Genomic DNA, 23,965 nt, shown 5'->3' with positions numbered 1-23,965 from the left:
ACTGACCAAAGTTGGAGAAAGAGTTATCTGGCTGATGTGATCTTACCTAGCTACAGCGCAAAGATAGTAAAGATAGTGAAGATGCTACAGAGTGAAATGTCTCACTCTGTAGCTAAAACAGAGACCCACACACACAGGGTGAAAAGGGGATCTGCAGCAATTTGCGGTACAACAAAAATATGGTGTTTTTTTAAAATAAAACCATGTAAACCTATTCTGGTAAACCTCAAAATACAATTATGAACCTGAAAATGAGATTAATATGGGCACTTTGAAATATGTTTTTAATGTTTTCTAGGTGTCCTTGAGGAGGCTCGGTTCTTTGGAATTGAGCAGCTCGCTGAACAGCTGGAAGTAGCAATCAAGGTAATATGGAGTGTGGAAGGTAAATGGTTAAATTTAGGAAAAGTGATCACTCCTTTGAATGCATTGTGACTAGAGGCGGAAGAAGTATTTCAATTCTTAACTGAAGTAAAGGTACTAATACCACATTGTAAAAAATATACTCTGTTACAAGTAAAAGCTCTGCATTGAAAATGTTACTTAAAAGTATGTATTATCAGGAGAATGTACTTAAAGTATTACAAGTAAAAGTACTCAATGCAAAAAAAAGCCTCACATTTCAGAAACTGGAAACAATCCAAACAGTTCTGTCAATCAACTAAGTGTTTAATGGGTTAATCATTTCAGCTGTACTTGTATATTGTATATTTCTCTCTGAAATGTTGCGGTGTAGAAGTAGAAAGTGTCATGAAAAGAATAGTACCTCAAATTTATAGTACAGTACTTGCATAAATGTATTTAGTTACATTCCACCACTGATTGTGAGTCACCACTTCCTTTCAAAACAGAACACACAGCCACCGGAGGACCACTCTCCCATTTCCCGCAAAGAGTTTGTTCGTTTCCTCCTTGCAACACCCACCAAGTCAGAGCTTCGCTGTCAGGTACGGCTGAATGGAAATGTTTTTGGTTCACGCCACCATTTCACCACGTCTGGTTTACATTTGACACCATTACTCTCATTGTTTTTAGGGTCTTAATTTTAGTGGCGCCGATCTGTCCCGACTTGATTTGCGCTACATCAACTTCAAAATGGCTAATCTCAGCCGTTGCAATCTGACCCATGCCAACCTGTGCTGTTCCAATCTGGAGCGGGCTGATCTTTCGGGAGCCAACCTGGACGTAAGTCTGAAAACTCAGAAAATTACAGAAGGAGGAAATGTTTGCTTTCACACAGTGAGCATGTGCACATGCTTTGAGAACTTCACACGTGCTGTCCCGTCAGTTGTGTGGAGGAAGGACCCTTCTGTTCTTAACCATGTTTTATATCTTTTGCTACGTTTATGCCTCGCGTCAACACTACACCGGCGTTTTTGGAGACCTTTGGAAACAACAATGCACGTCAGTCAGTCTTATTGGTTAGGTAGACTTACGTTTTGCCATTGTTGTTCTTTCTCCAAAGCATTTTCTGTCATTTTAAACATGTACATTTGGGCTGCACGGTGAGAGGAAAATATATAACTGGGACTATTTTGACTGATATTGTTATTGCGATATGATTCACGGTATTGTAGGGAATGATCATTTATATATCATTATTCTCACAGAAAATTAATAAAATGAAAGAAATGATTATAGTGGGATTTTAGTGTGGCACCACCATACTCTGCAGCACTACAATACTTCACTGAGAATGGCTTGACACATATTTTGTTTGTGACAAGTGGGAAAAAATACACTACGTCTAAATTCTCAGAGTTTTGCGGGTGCGGGCGGAAGTGTACATACATATTGCGGGAGCGGGTGGGAGCGTAACACACAAGTGGTAATGGTCGGAAATTCGGCGGGACCCGGATGATTTCAGGACATCATTTGTGTCTCAAAACGTTGCTAAAAATAAAAAAGTAGTAGTGTAGATGTAGCCTTAAATTCACCTCAAGAACAATAAGCAGACTCTATGGCTCTACATACATTTCTTGTAAAGCATAACCTAATATTAATGTACAAGGACATTACGAATGCGTTTGATCTTTGTTGACTTTTGAAGGGTGCCAACTTACAAGGGGTGAAGATGCTCTGTTCCAATGCAGAGGGAGCTTCTCTCAGAGGATGTAATTTTGAAGATCCATCTGGACTGAAAGCTAACCTGGAAGGTAATCCATCACAGCTCCTAATCAAAATAGAGGCAGTTTTACATTTATAGTCATGTTTTAACCGAATGGGTTTTGTAATCAGGTGCTAACCTTAAAGGAGTTGACATGGAAGGAAGCCAAATGACCGGCATCAACCTGCGTGTGGCCACTCTGAAAAATGCTAAGCTGAAGAACTGTACGCTGCGGGGAGCCACTTTAGCAGGGACAGATCTTGAGGTGAGCCATCACACAGGATTATCCCTGAAATCTCAGGGCCCGATCTTGCACCGGCGCAGTGCAGCCCAACGCAAGTGTCTTTGCTATTTTAGGACGGCCCAGCGCCCAGGTTGTTTATACAGCAAATGCACCTGCACCCATCTTTTTGCCCATGGGTGTGCTGGTCTTACAGGAAGGTGTGTTCAGGTGCATTCTTGGCATATTGCTATTTTTGAGGCAGAGGGAAGTGATCGTGCCATTGTCAATAGCGCAGCATTTCATTGTTATTTTAACAATGCATTTTGTGTCTAGGCTTTTGCACCGCATGCGCACACTATTCTTGTTACACACACACAGGGAACTGCAGCAGCACACCAACACGCAAAAGATTAAAAATAAAAACATTACGGTGCACATCTGCCATCATAATAGCAATGTACCAAGGTACAAACACGCCTGGCTTTTAAAGGGAATGGGAGACGACACTCTGATTGGTTTATTGCATGGTACGCCCAAAACACACCCATTAATTAATGAAGACACTAAGTACAAACCCTTTTGAACCATGCGCCTGGCCCACGGACCCTTTTGTCTGCCGTCATTCTAGCAAAAGTGTATTTGGACACACCCTAAACGCACCTGTGCTACGCGCTTCACGCCGATTGCTTAGGTCATTAAAATAGGGCCCTCAGGATGACTCACCTGGCAGCCTTATTTACAGCAACTGTCAGGGCCAATAAGGATGAAACAGACAAACTTTCCTGTAGATAAAAAGAATTCAATCTTTTTTTTTTTTTTTTTTTATTATTGAAATTGAATGCCTTAGGTTGTTTATGTTTGAAACTATTTTTTGCAAGTAATTAAAAGTGTTCCAAACTGGAGATTTCAATGTTGTTTTTGCCAGACTATGAGATTAGGATTTTTTTGGGTGGGGTTTGCCTTGCGCTCAAAGTAGAGGACTAGACTTTTGAACTGATGCATGTGAGATATATATATCTATATATATAGATATATAGATATATATAGATATATATCTCAAATCAGGTCACTGATTCTTTTTCTTGCAGGATAACTTAATCTTTTGACCAAACATGTTGAGGGTTTTACACAAGCCTTTGGAAACAAACTAAAAGAAACAGGAATAAGCCATAGCACAAGAGCTAACACAATTAGCGATGAACAAAAAAAGCAATCAAACCACAATTTGGATGAATGATTTAAGTCATGTTTTTAGGTAAAGTGCCAAAAAGTTATTAGTTTCAGCTTTTCAAGTTTTAGCTCTCTCTCTTTCATGACTGTAATGAAGTGATTGTCTTTGGGTAGAGGACTGTTGGTTGGACAAAACAAGCAATATAAATAGGTCAATTGGCGCTATCTTGTTCACTATCTTCAGGAATTTAATTTGCATTGCATCGTATAACGATTCATCAAAACCATTACCGAGAGATTTATTGACAATGAAAATAATCGTCACCAAATGTGTGCATGTTTTCCTGTAAAAACACTTTTTTTTTTTTTTTTTAATTTGGTATTTCTCCAGTAACATTGCATGTTGTTCACCCGATATATTTAACCCTCCTGTTTTACTGTTTTGTCTCTGCCGCGTTTTTGCAGAACTGTGACCTGTCCGGCTGCGATCTACAAGAAGCCAACCTGAGGGGCTCCAATGTAAAGGGAGCAATTTTTGAAGAGATGCTGACCCCTCTGCACATGTCACAGAGTGTCAGATAACTGCAATCACACATCAGTCTCCAGTGTGGGGCCACAGCTGGCTTCTTTATGCCCCCCCCCCGTATATTCCCCTACTTTCAGTCTCTCTTTGCCTGTCTGCAGTACAGGCAGTTGTATGCACATCCCTGGCATTCCACCTATATTGTGTTAGCTTTAAATATCTTGCACTAGAATTTATTCAGGGTTGTCTATGTATGTTTGGATCGTAGGGTGTTTTTAAATGTTCAGCTGCAGATATCACCAAAACAAGAATAATGTTCCTAGTGTATGTAGATGTGTCTGGATGCAATCCATTGACTATACTCGTATAACGTTCTACATAATTTATATTCACTTTGTTTTACTTGACATGTTAATGGGAGTCAAAATCTAATTATTACCTGTGTGCAGTCAAGTTCAAAGCACTGAGCTTCACTGGATGCTGCTGTAGCAGAAATAGGTGTCCCTTACCAATAACTGTGTCGTTTATATATATATATATTCCTCTTTAAGTATGTAACTTAATTTTGCTGGATTTAACATATTATAAAGGAAGCAATGCAAGCCAAAGCCATAATGATAGCACAGTCTAAAAGGCTAAAAGTGCTTTTAGTGCACAGTCAAACTATGCGACAGGCTAGTTCTAAACACAGCTTGGGTATGCAATACGTCATTTACAGCTGTGAGGTCTCTCCTTTCTTACTTTTAAATATTGTGTCTTGAAAAAAGCTTTTTCCTTTTTTTTCTTTATTTTTGTGTATTTCCGTGAATCTACCTCTTTTTTTAATCCGGTGTGCGAGTGATCCACAATTGCATGAATTAGACTGTGGCACTGCTTATTGCAATGTTTATGTATGACATTCATTATTCTTCAGTTTACCATTCGGAGAAACAGAAAGCCATTTTCACATGTTAATGTTGTCAAAGTGGGTTTGCCTGGAAACATGCTCCATGTATCGATGTATATCAATTAATCATGCTTTGAAACTTATTTGCACAAGTATATGTTAACTTGTAACATGTTATCCATTTTCACAAAAAAAGTTTTTGGTGCTTGTAATCTAATGGAAATCAAATCCAATGTTTCCCATACTTCCACAAAAAAAGCATTATTAGTAGAGCTGGGCAATATGGAGAAAATCAGATATCATGATATTTTTGAACAAATATGTCTATCGATATTGCGGCGATATTGTAGGGTAGACTATTAATGCTGTCACAAAAAATGAACACAAGATTTGTGATAAATAATCATTGGTAATGTGGCTATAAGGACTACGTGGTTAAAGGCAAATTACAGCTTGGACTGTCTGGTAAGTTCATAAAATGACATCACTTTACTGTAATGTAGCCTTTAAAACCAGGAAATGACAACAGTTTTGCCATGTTACGATATCCAAAATTTAAAACAATATCTAGCAGCCTATTGATACATGTTCTATATATTGCCCAGCCCTGATTCTTAGAGTAGGCAGGTGTTGTCAGTTGTTTTGTCACTGATCTCCCTTCTGTTGTCTGCAGAACAGCGTTTGCATGTGTGAATACCTATACTCGTCTTCGACTGTTTCTCTAGCTGTAGCTCAAAGCTGCTCTGATGCAATACTATTCCACTCAGTTCAATCGTAGGTACCCAGCCTGTGAGAATGAATGATGAAGGCAATCATGTGTTGCGTGAAAATCAATGTAAGAGCTATGGTTATTTATTTTAATACATCTTGCTAAATGCAATACGGGGCAATGGTTGCTTTGTCTTGGCAACAGGGAGTGGTGTAGGTCTCCCTATCTATAATTATTGCACTTGACCATGGAAATATATTTCCATGAATGACTGTTATAAAATAAACTGCTATGAAGAAGAAGAAAAAAATGGTCATCTGATTTTTTTTAAATTTATTATTATTTATTGTGGCTCAGTTGCGAATAAGCGAGTGTTTTGTGCATTCAAAGTATGACATAAAACTGCCAGACAGGAAACAGCTGAAAATGTCGGTCCCGTGTAAGTGCAGGCCTATTTTCCGAAAGGGGCAAAAATCACACAGTGTAATCTTGTAAACCGCTCCGGAGGCCAATAAGTGTTTTTTAATCCCACTTTGTGACCCCCTGTAGTCTAGTGTCGGACTAAAAGGAAGGGAAGCAGGAGCATAAACTTATATAAACCTTTGAAAATTGTGTGCAGCAGGATTCACGAAAGGACAGCAGACGAGAACAAATCACAGAAACCTGCCCCACTTCTACACAGAAGGTAAGACATTCTGAATGGGCTAATGATTGTAAAATCTGAGAAGTGTAAATTTAGGCTGAGAGCTATAACACTGTTTGGGGGTTAAAGTAAAATGTAAAAAAAAAGCAATATACTTATATGTGCAATGTTTTTTCCTCAGAAATGGCTACAAGAACTTTGGCAGTGTGGCTGCTGCTTGTGGCGGCAGAATGGCCGCCGGGCTGCTGTCAGCACTGGTCGTATGGACTGAGCCCCGGAGGGAAGAGGGATCTGGACAGCCTTTCAGACACACTGGGCAATGTAAGTAGTCATCAGTCTCATGGTTTCTTACACATCTCTCATAAAAGAAAGTGTGTGCACATCCCACCTTCTGGCAGGTGCATGACAAATGAAAAATGCTAAAGTGAAAAGATTCTAATGTCCGCAGCACTGCTTTATGCTACCATAATTTAATGCAAAAGGAAACGTTTCAACCCTACTGGGTCTTCTTTCCCAGTAGGGTTGAAACGTTGCCTTTTGCATTAAATTATGGGAGCATGGAGCTGTGTTGCGGACATTACATTTTTTCACTTTCTTACACATCTCCTCAACATTCGTTGAGCCATTTTTTTCCTTCTGCTCATATTCATTGTGATGTTTTGGGTCTTCGACAGCTAGTTGAGGGCTTTCCACACGTGGACACATCCTGCAGTGTTCTGGGTTGTGCAGAGGAATCACCCTTTGCCAATATTTATAGAGCCAAAAGGATTTCTTGTAAGTTTTGCTCCCTTGTTATTCTGCATTTAGTTATTTTTGTTCTCTCTGTGGATGCATATATGATCATCCTCGTATCAGCCCAGGAAGACTAGCTGGTTGTCTAGGCGACCGCTGATGGGGATTCTTGTAATAAATACATGATGCTTCTGATAGTTTGAATGAATTCTCACAGGTTTATGCTCTTGTTCTCTTTTAGGGCAGTGTTGCAGACAGGGAAAATGGACACAGAACATATAGAAAATGATTATTTGATTCTACAATAAAATTATCATATTAGCATGTCACTATTGTTGTTGTGGTTATTGCTATAAAGATATATAGCCAAATCAGAAATACAAGCTTGAGGCTCTTTTACCTACCTCTTAATACCTCTGTGCTTTTATACAACAAGTCTTATTTAAATATGGATTACATCAAAGTCTTAAAGGATTTCAATTCTTACCATTATTTTGATTTGTGTCCCAGCAGTTGATTATATTTGAAAAAAATAAATAAACAGTACGGTGGTGTGCAGGTAATGCTGTGTGCAAACTGCTAAAGGGAAAACTTATAATTCAGGATGTTTGATGGCATGTTTTTGTCAGTATAACTGCTGGTTAGCAGTTATAGATGTACTGTGTGTACTGTGTGAACTGTGCAGACCGGTAGTCTTTTGTCAGTTTTCTCAAGGTCAGGCAGCTTTATTTGTATTGCACATTTCAGCAACACGGCAATTCAAAGTGCTTGACATACAAACATTAAAAGAGCCATTAAAAACAATTAAAACATCTGTTAAAACAGAATATAAGAAACAGCTAAAACAGAATAAGACAAATATAAAGTATAATAGTAAAAGTTACAATGCAGTGTAAGAAAATTAACAATTCCATAAAAAAGGCAACATCAAATAGAAAAGGCTTGAGCCTTGATTTAAAGCATGGCAGTGGACCTGCAGTGTTCTGGCTGTTTGTTCCAGATATTACAAGGTTGTTTTCCCAAAAGGCTTCCCTTTGTTTTTAAAGAAGCTTCACATCCTTTATTTGGTTTCTTGTGTCTCTCCCTTTATCTATTGTACATTCCTCAATTCATCTTCTTTCATTTATTTTCTTCTGCTCCCTTCTTTATATTTCCACCGTTTGAATCCTTCATTTCCCTTCCAGCTTCCCTTGATTTACATCACCACCTTTTCTATCTTTCACGGATGAAAGGATCTGTCACTCTGTCTTTCTCCCATTGACCCTTCCACTACTCTGCTTTTTTTTATATTTATCTTCCTTCAGGCTACTTCTCCAACTTTCCGCAGCCCAACCCCCTCTTTTCTCTTTCATATATCTACTCTTTCCTTAGATTTTATTTATTTATTGCCTTCATTTTCTTCAACTTCCTTTTATCTGATCTCTTCACCCTTTCCATCCTACATGGATGGAAGATGTTGGTCCGTCTTCCATCCGTCTTCATTTCTTTCATTCACCTTCAGCTTAAACCCTTCCATCTTTTCTTTCCTTCATTACCTTCTCTTTTCCTCTCGATCTCCATTGGTCTTTTATCTTCTACCCTTTTCAAACTTTCATCTTGCAACCATTCATCCTTCATCTCCTTCCTTTCTATCCTTCCTTGTTAACCTCCCCATCCTATCTGGGTGGAAAGGAGAGGGGCCCTCCCTCTCCCATCCACCTCACTTCATGTAACCACGTATTTTATTTCCCTTCTATCTATCCCTACTCTCATACATCTTTGTCTTTCTCCTCTACCTCAATCCCTTCAATCCCTTACCTGCCACCATTTACAGCTCCACCCATCCTATAATTATTTTCCCTATCGTTACCCTTCTATCCTCCTTCAATCATCCTTCCTATTTCTCCATGCTTCTCTGTTGTTTGTTCAAAACATCTCTCATACCAACGTTTCTCATCCCTCTACACAAGCGACTGCACCTCAGGTCTGTTAAACAATTTGCAGATGATGCAACAGTCGCCGGCCTCACACAGTGGTTCCCAACTGAATCGTGACCTCTTACAAAAAAAAAGATATTGTCCGGTGGAAGTCTCTTGTCACATGCTTTCAGAATACAATCTCATATTTTACTAAAATAGTTCACTAACATGAGAATCTGAAAACATTTTAAGCAAGAAATAGGCCATGCAGCTGCTGAGTCTGTCTTCATTTCAGATCGACAAAGGTCCGTTTTCGTCAGATTTTGAGAGACTCTACTCATGGTCATCCTGCTCATTATTTCCGGGTTTGCACTGCACTAATCAGATTGGTCAATTTGAGTCTGACTGCCTGCAGTGCCCGCCTTCCGACCGAGCATGTCAGGTCGGCCAAAATGAAGGCCGCTGGCCCCTCTGACGGACAACGGCACGGAACACACCAAACAGTTCTGAGTCACCGACCTCGCCAGACTGTCCGACGGCCGATTATCGGGTTAGTGTGTCGGGTTAGTTCCCCCCAAAAAAGATTGCCCTTCTTCACATGGTTCACATTTAAATGAATGTTTGGGGCCCAAAGAGGTCAACTTATCCAATATTTCACAAAATAAGGAAGAAAAGTGTTTGATAAATGAATATAAATCTGTGTAGCAGAAGTGTTGTTTTACAGATCGTCTCGCAAATCCTCAGATTTATTCTGTGACCCTTTGGTCACAGAATAAATCCATCCGTCTTCATTTCTTTTTAGGGCCCAAATCCTAGTTTAGGATCCCCTGGATTAAAACACTTCATACAAAATCAGCTTCACTTGTAAAACAGTAAAATGCTGCTTACAAATTGATGCATCAGTATTTTCAATTTAATAATATAAAATATTACTTCAGTTCCAAGGCCACTTTTATTTGTGGCCAAGGTACTTCTTTAAGTGCTTTTATTTGGATACTTTATTTGTTGATAATACTTCTGTAATTTTACTTGTTTAATAAATGACAGTTTACTCACACATTTAGGAAAAGTGCTTTTCACAGCAGGAAAAGCACCGGTGTAACAGATTTTGTTAACGAGGGCCCAATTCCTATAACTATCCCAGTAAAGCATTCCAGGGAGCCCGCATGCACAATCTCAGGGCTCTGAGACTATAGCTCAACTAAATGGAATTCACTCCCCGCTGTGTCAAAATCTCTGCTGTGAAAAAAGGTATTTTAAAAATGATATAAATTTAAACTGGGTCAACACAAAAGGAAGCTACTAAAGGTCCAGATTATATTTTTTTCTTTTAGCAAAAATGTGATCGGGTCATTGTGACCCAAACACCACATAAAGCTTAACTGATGAGTGCCACCAGATGGCACTGGAAAACAACATTAAACTGCAACCTTAAAGGTGCCCTGCCACACGTATTTCATTACTTTGTGGTAATGTCTGAAGTTCTACCATGGACTCTGTAACATTTTTTATGGAAACAATGCCTTGGTTACCTTGTTTAAAGCCATTGTAGTGTTGTATAGAAAGCCTGCAAGAAGATTTGTGCCAGTTCTCATTAATGTTCAACAAGCTTAGCTGCTTGACTCTGATTGGCTAACAGCTAGCCAATGAAAGCCTGGCTATCGGTATCCTTTACCCAGTGCAACTGGGTGAGCTCATGAATAGTACTGAGCTAAGGCAACATGACATCAGACTGACCAGCTTTTGTAATTGTCCTGATTTCTCCGCTTACTTTTTTTTTCAGTGGCCAGAGCTGACAGAAGAGGTAGCAGTTCATTTTCACATTCACAACATAACAAAAATGCATATGGACCTAACATACTTTAAAAAAAAAAAAATGCAAGTAAAAAATGGTTTTGTGTGGCAGGGCACCTTTTGAAGTTTCTACTTCTTCATTGTTGTTGTGTTTTCATGTTGTCTGATTCACAGAATAATGTGCCTTAAAATCTAAATCTAGACAATCTCTCTGTCTGCTGAGACTGTTTCTACAATATTGTCCATGAGACTGTATGAAATCCTGTCAATACTTATTGTAATTTACTGCACTTTATTGTGTTTGTTCTCCTTGATGAGGACATATGTGTCTGAAGCCAATTTATTGTATTGTAATAGCTCATTGCTTGCTTGGCTAGTTTCATGCACACTCCACAATCTCCTTTGGATTATAAAAGTGCTTATTCATGGTTTGATAAGCAACATGGCAATGATTTGACCAGGCGACACACATGTGGGTGTTTGCCATTAGCGTATGGAATTTAAACAAACTGGATAACAAATCGAAGTGCATTCATCATGGAGATGTGACAGTACAACAGCCTGTAATATCCTGCTGAAGAGCATATGGGGATCTCACTCTCTTATCTCCAATGGAAAGTGTGTTTTTCAAAGTAGTTCAATCTGTCTGTCACTCTGCTGTTACTCAGCAAACACACACGACACAAAATCACTTCCGTGTGTTTTCAGCTACTTTTGTTAAACATACACCAGACACCATATGGGTCAAGTATTGTCCTTTATTGAAAGTGATTTGATAAGGGATTAATAAACGAAAGGCAATAGCACAGCAGGACATAAAATATTTACTTAAGATCAATACCACTGTGTACAGTGCCCATATACCCTCCAAAGACATCATAACTGAAGCTTTACTTGCAGCAAGGAACACTATTTGCATTTTGTAAAAGTGAAATCATCAAAGCGGCCCTAATATGTGTCATTAAAGAATATACTTAGACACAAGCAGTGTGGCAATTGGTGTTTTCAAACAGCACTGTAATCAAGAACATAACACTGTGGAGCTTGAACTCTTACAGTAGAGCTAGGTCCGCCACGTTACTTCTAATAAGTCTCACCAAGACCAGCCTGAAACAGATTGAACTAAGAAAGGGACCATTAGTGTCATAATGAACATTGTGTCTTGAATGTTTGCTGGCTCCTAAACCTGTGATAATAAATCAACAATAGGCCTTTTTTACAGCAGACATTTTGACTTGTCATAGCAGGAAGTGCTAATTACATTATAGAAATATCTTGGGAATTGTGCTTGCCAAGAGTAGGTTGATACTTACGCTTAGCTCCGCTGGTAGCTAAGCGTATGGGGCTCTGGAGACGTCACCCTGCGTGTTGTTGTGATTGATCGTAGTGTTATCCAATTGTGTGCAGTGAGAGATTTTCAAATGCACACTTGGTGCCTCTAGGAGCTACGCTTTGTGGACGCCCTCTTACCCCCTTGGGTTTCGCCCTTCGAGATGGGCGATTTTCACTCAATGCCAGTCCCTTAATCTTTCGGATTTGGGTCTGGATTTCCTGGCTATATTTCCTCCTGGTTTGGAACAATTATTCCCTGAGGTGTCACCTTTACACCTAAGTTTTTGCACATAGAGGTGGAGTCCCTCACCTTCTGGTGGACCAACATGGGACCTTATTTCAAGAAAAAAATATATCCGTTAGGGAATAGTGAGAAACAAATTATTTAATTTGATATTATATGCAATGTCCCGTTGAATTTAATTTAATCCCGTTTGAATTGAGCCAAAACACAATTTAAAACATCATTTTGCAAGTCTAGAAAGTCTCATTTTGTTGTAAAACTGTTGAAGTACAAGATTGTAAAAAACGTAATTAGAAAAACTCCTTACCTCAAAGTCGCATAAAAGTGATGCCTCGCTGAAGCTACGATGCCTGTGTGTTTTTGTACTGGGACAATGCTCACAAAAGCAGAGAAATATCGCTTCTCGGCTGATAAAAAGATGCTGGATTAAACACATCAGGTAAGGTAACTTTACATGTGTTGTGGTCATGTTTGGTTGTGGAACATAGCTGAGCTTGCTGAGCTCAATCACAGCATGACATCCCTGTTTTAAACCTGTCTCTCTCTGCTGCTCAGTTGTCATTTCAGGCTAAGAGCACAACCCTACTCCTCCCCTTGCTCCTCCATTCTTCATGATGCATGAGCAGGCCACTGCCATCGTCTCCTCTGTTTGGTCTTCGGGCTCCTCACACCACCATCAGTGTCCAGACTCCATCAGGGGATTATCTTTTGGCTTTCTACCCCTTTATAAAAAAATACAATTTAACAATGGAGTCTAATATCCAAAGACCGTACATTACATGTAAGGCATATGCACGATAAATCTTTGCAAATCTGCAACAAAGTCTCTCCTGATTGAAATTTCATTAGCCGATAATCTCTGTGCTAGCTACCGAACAACAATGTCAGCTGTTTGGTCATTATTACTGTGACAGGTTTAGTTACTATTTGACACAATGCTGTAACATTCAACAGTTTTAGTTGGTTACATTTCCATTTGGGTTCTTGTCTGCGCCATGAAATTACCTACTTCTTCTATGGGGACTACCAACGTTAAATTTAACAACCACACTCCAGCTCCACCTCTGACAGATTAGATCACATGTGTCGATCCGGCCCTTTGCAGATTTTGATCCGGCCCGCATATCAATTTAGGTTCACCATATAATTCGGCCAACATAGTTTTTGTCTCTTTTCCTGATGCTTTTGGTGCTTTTTCCCCCACGTATTGTAAGTTGTTTTTGTTTCTTTTTTCTACTTTTTTTCTAGGAATTATTTTGCTGACTTTTTTAGAGCTTTATGTCGACCAAACTGTAAGGGAGAAGACTTTATAAGACATGCAATAATACAGTCAAAGATATTTGACTTTTTCAAAATGAAAGCATGTCAATAAACTGTAAATGTATGGCCCTTGATGTTATTCTTATTTTCCAATATGGTCTTTAGTGACATTGAGTTTGACACTACTGGATTTGATAGAGACTCAGGCAAAGGCGGGATTCTGGCACAACTACCTCCGATTGGCCAAAACTATGTTTCTGTTGACCCTTTTCTTGATTGGGTTACAGGTGCATAGCATCAGTGACAGACACACAAGATATTAAACCTGTTTCAAGCCCTGTGAACCTGTAATAGTTTGTCCTCTTGTAGACAAGTTTGCAAACTCTAACTCAAAGCACTAAAATTGATTAAAAATAAGTATTATTGTGTTATGTTATTATGTTATTATTATAATCTTAGGGGGCTGAGATGAAATTTAGGAGGGCTTGAGCCCACTTAAAAAGGGTCTTAAATTGCCCATCAGTTGTAGTTCAATTAACCTCAGACAAACTGTGACTGAAATTGCAATGTTATCTTTTGCATCAATATAAATCGTATGTGTAATTCAGATCTCAATTCTTACCGGATCAAAAAATGATAAGACTCTTCAAATTCACTACCGTACATATTTCATGGGGTCCACAGGAAGGGGAGGGACTTTGCCTCTATTTGGCTTTAACAAATGAGATATACAGAAGGCTATGTGTTAGTGAGCTTTAGAGGGGCTGGTAGGCAGATTGTTTTTTTACCTTCAGACGGCTGTCTCCCAGATTCCTTTATCTATCCTAAGATAGTCATTTCCTAGCTCCAGTTACATATTTGCTGTTGAAGAAGCACTATTATAATGCATTTGTTCCATGGGTCCCAGTAGGCCATGTCAGTGAATGAGCATGCATAGTAAAATGGCCCTGGCAAACATAAATGGAACAGTCATCATTAACTTTATTAATAAGGCTCCTTCATGTCCTTTTCCTGCTATGTCTGCAGTAAAAATAAATCAATATTCCTTACAGGGACTACTTACAATTATTCCACCTTCAAAAGAAAGTCAACAGGAAAAGTACAGTATGTACCATCAAGTACCCTCAGCAATAAAATTATGTCTCACTTTCTTTTCCTTCTTTTCAAGCGAGAGAACCACCTGACTGAGCTGGTTCCACAAGAACCGCTTCAGCCTGGCATAGCTCCTCTGTCTGTTTGATAAAATGCCTTTAATAGCTTGGTGCTCTATGTCAGCTTGAAGGAAACCCAGCAAAACCCCTGAGAAAGCTGTAACCAGGCAACTAAAGAATAGTCTGTGGTTTACCGCTTCTTCTTCTGATTAAAGCAAATGGAAGGTCAGACGCAGAGGCCAAATCCTAAATTACCAGGGAAAGATTGTATAGAGGAAATCATTTCTTGTCCATATCTATCTATCTATCTATCTATCTATCTATCTATATTTTTGTGAAGAAGGCAAATTCATGCAACCAACCACTGAAAGCAATCCTGAGAAAAACTGTCTGACACCAATTAGGGGTTTCTATTCCTGGTTTTCAAGTCTGCTGGTGTTATGCAAGACAAAACTGTGTGTGTGTGTTGTGTGTGTGTGTGTGTGTGTGTGTGTGTTTGTGTTTGTTTCATTAATTCTACAGAAGAAGACGAGATTGAGTCCCAGAAATATCTTCCAATATACTGTACATTTACTTCAAAAGCGGACACACACAGGACTGATTTGTCTTGAATTCACCTCGGAGGAATACAAATGTGTAACCCAGGTTGTGCTCATAAGCGGGATGACACAAAATGCATGCTATAATGTTAATATCAAAACTAATAAACGTGTCAAAAGCAGGAAATGCTCCCTGAAACAAACCCTTCCTCACAAATCTGATGATTGAGCAAGCGCCTGATCCAAGGCGGAACAATTAGGGCAATTGAATAGAAAAATGAAAGGAAGGAAATATCGACTGAGCTTATCTATGTGTTTGACCATAAAATGAGCTACCTGTCAGTTTCAATGTGCCCTACATATGTTAGCATATATATTGCCATGAATAGGATTCTGCAGGCAGCAGCCAAACTCCCTCTGACCTTTTCATCTGCCGGAACAAAAAGATTAGTTCCTTCTCACAAGGGATCAAAGGTGCACAAGGACAATGTCAATGTCAATTCTTTATATAGCAAATTTAAAAACAACTGGGTTGACCAAAGTGCTTTACAAGAAACAACAATAACACAACTAAATACATCATCACTATACATCAATATTGTATTTCCTTAACTGGAAGGAAAGACTTAAAAAAAAGATTTGTTTTTGTCAGCAATTTGAAGTGTTGGAGAGTAGTAGTAGTAGTTCTAATATGAAATGGTAAACTGTTCCACAAGTTAGGGGCCGTGCAGCAAAGGCTTGATCACCCCTTGTGATGAGCCAGCAGTCTTGCTGTAATGTGAGCATGAAGGAGCTCGGTGAGTTAAGGCAGCTGCACTCCTTGGATAGACTTAACAGTTAACCGAACAGATAGCCAGTGGAGGGAGCGCAACCCAGGTGTAATGTGGTCCCTCTTTTTTTCCTGTCAGGAGGTGGGCAGCAGCGTTTTGGACTAGCTGCAGGCGTTGAATAGATGACTGGTCTAAACCCATATACAAAGAATTACAGTAGTCTAGTTGTGAAGTAATGAAGGTAATCACCCTTTTTAGGTCTTTGGGAGGCAGATAGACCTTTCCCTTGGCTATGTTTCTCAGCTGAAAGAAGCTTGATCTGACAATGGAGGAAATCTGCTTGTCAAATTGAAAAACGATGTCAAAATAGACACCAAGACTCTTTACAGTGGAGCAAATATTAGGAGGTAGACGGCCTTGGGTGCCCACATCAACCAACTCATGATGTCCACAACACTGTAACCTCGGTCTTGTCTCTTTTAAGGTTGAGGAAGTTTAGGGGCATCGATCTTTTATTGTTATTTAGACAACCAACCAGGGCCAGCAAAGTGCCCTTAGTTTTTAGATTTAAAGGCAGATACATTTGCACATCATCTGCAAAACAGTGGGAAAAAGACCTCATATTTTTCACAAATAGATGCCAAGGGAAGCATATATAATGAGATTAGGATGGGGCCTAATACAGAACCTTGAGGGACACCCCAGTTTAATGGGGCCATCTAAGAAGAATAATTGCCAAGGTGGACAGAGAAGCTCCTATTTGTGAGGTGTGATTGGAGCCACCTGAGTAACAAAAAAGTCAAGCAAGGAATCACAAAGGTCAGATGTGGGTATGATAGGAGCAAAATCACATTTTTTAAAAGAACCTGAGGCCTGTGACAGTTATGAGAAACCAGGTTAGAAATGAACTTGTTTTTTGCCAATTTTACAGCTCTGACAGACTGTGCTGTAGGATTTCATATGACCCTTTGAGTTTGTCCTTTTTCCACATTCTCTCAGCCTGCTGACATGCTCGTCTGAGAGCATGGGTACAGTCACTGAACCAAAAATCTGAAAGTGCTTTAGTGTGGTTTGTCTCTTTGGGAGCAACAGAATCTAATATGATTGCGGAAGTTGAATTAAAAAGAGAAATAATCTCTTCAGCATTGTGGGCATTGGCTTTATCCAGATTATAAAGCACAGAAACTTTAAAAACAGTCGAGAACCGCTCCAGAGCTTCACAGTTTATTACACAACGGCGGCACGCAGGAGAAGACTAAACCACAGGGCATGGGACTGTATTCATAAATAAAACAAGGAAATGATCTGATATACGTGTGTCACTGATTTCAGTGACATGAACACACAAGCAGAAGGTCTAATGTGTGCCCATTTTCGTGAGTGGGGCCAGTCCCCCACAGGGTGAGGTTAAAGGAATAAATAAGATTCAGGAAGTCTCTTAAACCATAGCTTTGTCCTCACAGCATATTTGTACATTGAAATCCCCACAAACCATGGCTTTGTCTGACCTCATCACGTACACCTTTTTTAAAAATCCTTTTGTAGCACGTCTAAGTTGTGACCCCTTTATAAAAGTTATAATTTAATTCCTTATGCTCATTGTGGACCCTGCAGATTCACTTTATACTGTAGATCCTGTGAATACTGTTCACATCTTTTAACATTTTGATCTTTAAAAGCTTTCTACAAAGCAATGCAAAGCATTGAAAGCTATTATTCTAACAAATGATATGGGCACAAGGCAAAAACAGGGTGAATTATGCCCTCTCCTTAGCAAGGCAGGCACGAAAAATGTGACTGAAGAGAATTTCAATGCTCAAAACAACAGCTTGAGGAAATCTCTTGCCAACTATCTAGTTCATGCTGTCCCTGTGATCTGGAAAAGATTTCTCATATGAGAATCTCTCTAAATGAAAACGCAGAGAGCCAAGATGTTAATCTTTCTGGAACTGCTCCACTGACAAGGAGAGCCTGGTCCTGTGGACTCATTAAGTGTTTGTCTCCAGCTCAACTTAATTTCATGGCGCAGTAAAGTGCCCAGGCCCCTTAGCAGTTACTTGGGTAACAATTGAAAAAGGCATCATTTGAGTTCCACTCGTTGTTAAGTGGAGTACGACAGCACCCCTGGCATCTTGGGTCTTTTCTTCCTCACAAAATCAACACTGCTGTTTCATCCGAAGGAAACCCAAAGGAGAGGAAGGAAATGTAGGATGAGAGAGGTGGTTGACAGTCTGTAAAGGTCAGCTCAGACAAAGGCAGCTGAAGCACACTGTCAATTATGCTGACAATGACCTCTGAGAGCCCTCTTATGGGCTAAATTGCTCTTGGACAACAGTTTCTTAGGTTGTGTGTAGTCTATATCCTTCGCATTCCACATTGCTCCGGTGCTGCAGGAAGTTCCGACAGATGCATGTATATTCCATTTCTTTTTGCTTTCTTTGTGTTGGAATTTTAAATTTGGTGAACTTATGAGGACTATGGTTGACTGCTCCTCAGATCTCTTTATGGTAAATTGACACAGCTAGCTAGACTATCTGTCCAATCGGAGTTTTCTCTTGCACGACTATTTTGCAGCGGCTCTGTGCGGAGTTTAGCACCACCCATGACAATTCTGATTGGTTTAAAGAAATGCCATTAAAAGAGCACATTCTCTTCCCAAATGCAATGAGGAGTAGCCAGACCCTACTTCAGCGTCCTTTGGAGGAGGGCCTGGCAAAGCGAGACTGTGTAAGATGCCTTCAGAGTCAAAAAGCAGATTTGGCTTTCTGTGAGGTGTAAAAACATGCTACACTTGACCTCCTGATATTAAAAAACACCAAAGTTTAATGGCAGCAACAGTCTAACCCTTTCTTTTCCTCTTGATTGATACTTAAGACGCACAGCATGAATATTTAGCACAACTCCCATTGATCTCTCATACTGTTTTTTTTACCCTCCCCATGCTGTTTTAACATCTAAGGCACCAAACACAACACTGATTTATTCAACACTACATGCACAGCTAAAATGTGTCGTGATCTCAGACGTACCCCTAAATAATGCACACAGAGGCAGCACACTGAATTTGACCTCAAGAAGAAACAACAATTTTGCAATATTGACTGTTTAGATTTTCTTTTTCTGTACATCAATAACCAGAGCATTGGCAAGTGATGATTGACTATGATCTCTGAAGAATTAGGATCCCACAATGACTCCACACTTCTACCTCAAGTGGAAATGTGCAGTTTGGTCTCGGTGTACCATTCGTAGCCTTTAATGGAGACTTAGGGACTTAGGACCGATCAGTTATCTGCAAAAAGCTGAGAATGATGAATAGATGAATTGACCAAGGTGACAGAAAAATCTATTCTGAGCCCACTTGGAAAGCAACAACAACAGAAACAAATGCAGTACAAGAATTGAACATCAAACAATCAAAATTGTGACTCATTAAAACCAAATATTACAACATGGACATAATCATTAAAGGTGATAGTAGATGTTTTAATTTAGTTTCATACCACAAAGAGAAGTGACTTACATCAGGTTTCCTAGGAGATATCTACTATGCTACACAGTGTTCTTTAATCCCCAACACACCATGAACTATACATTTTACAGGCCACGTATGTTTTTAGCAATGTTATTTACAGCAGAAGAACCCCGCTCTGACTAAGTCCTTTACTGCTTCTTTGATGTCTTGATATATGGTTAGTAAATGGCACATTTTATGAGAAAAAAAAACCCCACTTGCACAACACACTGCAACGCAGACCTTGGTGGACAACATGGAATGTATATAGCTCTTGCCAAGGTTCTCTGTAAAAGACCATTACATTGTTTGTGGGATTTTAGATAATGAGAAATGCATTAAGATGATGACTGGTATTTGTCTCAGTGAATGCCTACTGTATAGTCACATTTAATGTACTAATGTTCTCTCCTTCAGTTATGCAATGAGCTACTCTGTTGATAATCATTAACACATCAAAATGTACAATCTCTCACATTTTTTTATCAATACTATTAATATAAAACAGCAAAATTGAAAAGAACATTTGCATTGCCCCAACCCCTTTGTCCTTATAGTTCACTCGGGGTTATAATTCACATTTAAAGCAGGTAACAGTGTGAAAGCAAACCTTACGCAGCTGATATTCAGTAAACGTGACTTTGGAGCAGATCCCAGTGCTTCAGAAAGAAAACATGACAGATGTTTACTAGAGGAAATGCTGTCCAACGAACATTCCCATGTGCCCACAGCACATGAGGAATGGACTATATAGAATTGTAAGTGCTCATGTAAAGTGCCTTCAGTCGCCCTACAATACTTAAACTTGTCCAACCTTTGCACCATCAATGTGTTATCTACTTCCTCTTACATGCTAACTTGTACTGAAGCAAGGGCCTCAGGCCGTGCTGGTAAAGTGTCTTCAGTGGGCTTTCTCTGGACTGCTGTGCTGTGAGGTTTATAGCTTTATTAATGTCAACCTCGCGTTTGGATGCAAAAAAGCAAAAAAATGACACAATGAAGGCTGAAGAAGCCCCAGTGGTCTCTTTGTCTTTTACTGAAAAGACCTAAGTATTGATGCTCATAGACCCATTGCTCAAGATTGACCCCTTGGTGACTTCTGTGCTGACAGTGGAGAGCGGGACGCTCTCGTAACTCTCTGTCACCCCCCAGCAGCGACAGCGCAACAGGGTAGACTTCACCTGTTTTTGGAAATTGCTATTGAGGAAACCATAGATGATGGGGTTGACGCAAGTGGAGGCCATGGCTGTGAGGTGGCAGGCTGAGAAGATGACGTCATGCCCGCAGGACGGGATGGCCTCATGGTTCCAGTCGAACACCGTGTTGAAGACGTTGAGAGGGAGCCAGGAGAGGGCAAATGCCACCACTATGGAGAACAACATGGCGTTGATCCTGGTGGCACCCTTGGTTTTCTTTTGAGTGGTGTTCCTGCCACGCTCCACCATGTCCTTCCGCCTCCTGAGGCGCAGGTAGACGTGCAGATAGCAGATCATGATAAGAGCTAGAGGGAGCAAGTACTGGAAGACCAGCAGGGAGGTGGTGTACGCTCGCCGCTCTTGAACTGACGGCCACCGCTCCATGCACACAAAGTGGTCGCCGACCGAGAAGGGGAGACTCAGGTTCTGGAAAGGCAAGGTGAGTACACTGTACGAGAAGAAAGGCACCGAGATCAGGCAGGCAACGATCCAGGTGACAGCCACAGCCATGTAGGACTGGCCCACCATGGGCTTCCATCCTGTTGGGTGGACAATGAGCTGGTAGCGCTCCATGGCGATGAGGACGAGGGAGAAGATGGAAACAGTGACCGATATACATTCAATGAACGGCGTGAGCTTACACAGGACGTCTCCAAGGATCCAGCGGTCCATTAGCGTGTAAATAATAGTCACTGGCAGGCACACAATGCACATGAGGATGTCAGAGCAGGACAGGTTGGCGATGAAGATGTTGGTGACGTTGCGCATCTCCTTGTGCCGTGTGATGACAAACACCAGGCAAGAGTTCCCGATGAGACCTACTGCCATAACTGCACTGTAAGCAATGATGAGAAAAGTGGTGCCACTCACTGAGAGTGAGCACTCATCGGTGAAATCCCACGGTATCTCTTTCCACAAGGCTTGGTTGTGGTTGGTATTGTGATGCAGCTCCATGGCGGCTTTCCTGGCCTCACTTCAAAAGCCGGGGGAGTAAAGGAACTAATTTGTTGTGTCACACCTGTTGTAATTACTTCATGAATAATATTTGCATCCTTAATCTTCAGCAGTCTTTACAACGAAGTTTACTTGCTGCCTGAAAACAAGGGGAAAAAATGAAATGAGTGAGCTTGTACAAATTTCCAGTCATGAAAAGTGTATTTCTAAAGTTAGGAGCTCTTGAGATATTAAGAGGTTGGTTTATCACTCAAATTAAAATGTAGCTCCTATTAAAACTATAGCATGCAAGGAAATTGACCCCAACTTGCTAAAAAAGCTCATTTCATCATTAACGGTTACTACTTTGGCAGAAACTGATTCTCTCGCTTGCTGGTATTTTTTGTTTTTTTAAAATCACAGTGATTCTGAATGTAATCGCACAAGTGTCTTTATGTCACGTTTAGTGGTTCAGTTTCATCTTTGGACACACTGGCGGTGGATTTAGTAAAAGAAAAACAGAGACGTATGAAGGGAATTATCAATGTTGGTTTAATATGCAGATATCATGAGGAGGATTTTCTATCTCCTCAAGGACTGGCTGTAAAAGTGAAATGATGCGCTGATAGCATGCCATCAAGAAAACAGCACAGATCCAGACTTCTTGGCATCGCTATAATGGCATGCTGATTTGAATTTCCATCACAATAATGTCATAATGACTGCTCCTTCAGGCACAATCATTCCCTCTCACTGTTTTCTCCCCTTTTGATGGTGGGAATTTATTCTGTTTCTGTCCGTAAAGAACAGACACCTCTTGTTGTCGCTGAGTATTCACATTAGATTCTAAAGCACATGTGGTCCTTACAATCTCCAACAAATTATTATTGTACTGGAAATTATTGTACTGGAAAACAGAACACAAATACAATTTTGTTACACCAAGACCAAGAACCGTAGTGTGTGTGTGTGTGTGTGTGTGTGTGTGTGGGTGTGTGTGAGTCTGTGAATGTGTACGTGCATGCATATGTATGTGTGTGTGTGTGTGTGTGTGTGTGTGTGTGTGTGTGTGTGTGTGTGTGTGCGCATGTGTTCGTGCGTGCTCGCGCAACAGTGAAAAACAGTACTGTTTAACCAGGATGTTTTGCCCTTGGCTCAAATCTTCAGAAATGAACACTTCTATGCTAATAGAATAAATATCTACAGGATTTATTATTTTTAATTGAGGACTCCTTAACGGTGACAGATGTTGACAGGCAGGACATTAATTGCTTGTGGCTGTCTCTATTATGCGCAGAAAGGTCTTATTATAATGTCCTGTTTAATCTGTGGTGATTACAAACAAAGAGTAATCATAACAAAAGTAAACTAGCTAAGTACGGGAATACCACTGGGATTAGTCTCAGATGTGGGATGTTTGTAAAATTTGGTCACCTCGCTAATCTACTTTGATATGACACAAGTCTGGATTTTATTATGCGAAAATGATAATAGGCATCACGCACGGGCGGATGAAAACCACATGAAGGGGTGAAAAAGTGTCAGAGTGGCTACTGTACCCTGGCTCTCTGCAGCTGTCCTGGATCCACTGTCTGTCTTCAGCTGTCCTGAATCCACTGTCTGTCTTCAACTGTCCTGGATCCACTGGCTGTCTCCAGCTGCGTGCCTGACGCGGATTCTCTCGGCTCCGGACAGGTGGAGGAGACTCTTCTGTGGGGGGGAACCCATCAAACCATCAAACCCATCCCTCACCCAAACGTCCAATAAACGGAGCTACCTACACTTTAAGCATCCCTTAATGAGAACAGGCTGGCCAGTAAGTAAGAAAAACTACAAATCATTTTAGAATTAGCTCACCTGACAGCACAGGGGATTCAAAAATACCAGCGCGTGCGATAAGATTGTTAAAACTCCCTTACGTTACACACACACATACACAGAACCCATGAAGAAGAAAATGTTAGGCTACTGAAACTGAAATATTAGAGTCGTTAGAGCTTTGTTGTCGCATGTCATAAAAATACAAAATAGCCGACCTAATAGGAAGCATGTCTTTCTTACTTTCAGTTAAAATCCTCCACCCCTTAAACAGTTGCAGGCTAGCTCGAAATGCCGTGTTTTAATTAGCCGTTGTTTCTCACCGAGATGTTGTTTCCCCTTAGGCTTCCAGCGCTGTTTTGCATCAGGTGAGACACAACAAGAGTTTTTTGGTCGAGGAGAAGGTAGGAGGTGTCCTGCCAAGAACACTGATAGGAACTGAGATAGCTCTTAAAGCAACCTTATGCCTCAGACTCAGGCAGGGATGTGATTGGGGACATGTTACATAATAAAAATCTCCGTG

At 40.3% G+C, this 23,965-nt stretch overlaps 3 protein-coding genes across 4 annotated transcripts in view; 2 read left to right on the top strand and 1 right to left on the bottom strand.

The window, feature by feature from the left end:
- Positions 1–5,167, top strand: part of kctd9a (potassium channel tetramerization domain containing 9a) — a 9,140-nt gene extending 3,973 nt beyond the window's left edge. Inside the window, exons 7-12 of the mRNA XM_032517345.1 lie at positions 299–366; positions 852–947; positions 1,036–1,185; positions 2,051–2,156; positions 2,239–2,372; positions 3,966–5,167. Of these exons, the coding sequence (XP_032373236.1) occupies positions 299–366; positions 852–947; positions 1,036–1,185; positions 2,051–2,156; positions 2,239–2,372; positions 3,966–4,082 (671 nt within the window). The 3' untranslated portion in view covers positions 4,083–5,167. The remainder of the gene's footprint in view (positions 1–298; positions 367–851; positions 948–1,035; positions 1,186–2,050; positions 2,157–2,238; positions 2,373–3,965) is intronic.
- Positions 5,168–6,442: 1,275 nt separating this feature from the next.
- Positions 6,443–7,326, top strand: LOC116690398 (progonadoliberin-1). The gene is made up of 3 exons (XM_032517367.1): positions 6,443–6,582; positions 6,936–7,035; positions 7,235–7,326. Exons 1-3 carry the CDS (start codon positions 6,445–6,447, stop codon positions 7,273–7,275), a joined length of 279 nt encoding a protein of 92 aa, XP_032373258.1. The 5' UTR covers positions 6,443–6,444; the 3' UTR covers positions 7,276–7,326.
- Positions 7,327–19,442: 12,116 nt separating this feature from the next.
- Positions 19,443–23,965, bottom strand: npy8br (neuropeptide Y receptor Y8b). 2 transcript variants are annotated; one of them, XM_032517350.1, is made up of 3 exons: positions 23,766–23,965; positions 23,184–23,334; positions 19,443–21,784 (listed from the first exon to the last, which is right to left on the bottom strand). In XM_032517350.1, exon 3 carries the CDS (start codon positions 21,643–21,645, stop codon positions 20,542–20,544), a length of 1,104 nt encoding a protein of 367 aa, XP_032373241.1. In that variant the 5' UTR covers positions 21,646–21,784; positions 23,184–23,334; positions 23,766–23,965; the 3' UTR covers positions 19,443–20,541. The 2 variants fall into 2 exon arrangements, with proteins under 2 accessions (XP_032373241.1, XP_032373242.1); XM_032517351.1 differs by having other exon boundaries at positions 23,686–23,955.

Source organism: Etheostoma spectabile, chromosome 5 (genome assembly GCF_008692095.1).
Source record: "Etheostoma spectabile isolate EspeVRDwgs_2016 chromosome 5, UIUC_Espe_1.0, whole genome shotgun sequence".
Classification (NCBI taxonomy): domain Eukaryota; kingdom Metazoa; phylum Chordata; class Actinopteri; order Perciformes; family Percidae; genus Etheostoma; species Etheostoma spectabile.
The sequence above is the reverse complement of the archived record's forward strand: the minus strand, read 5'-3'. Positions and strand labels throughout refer to the sequence as shown.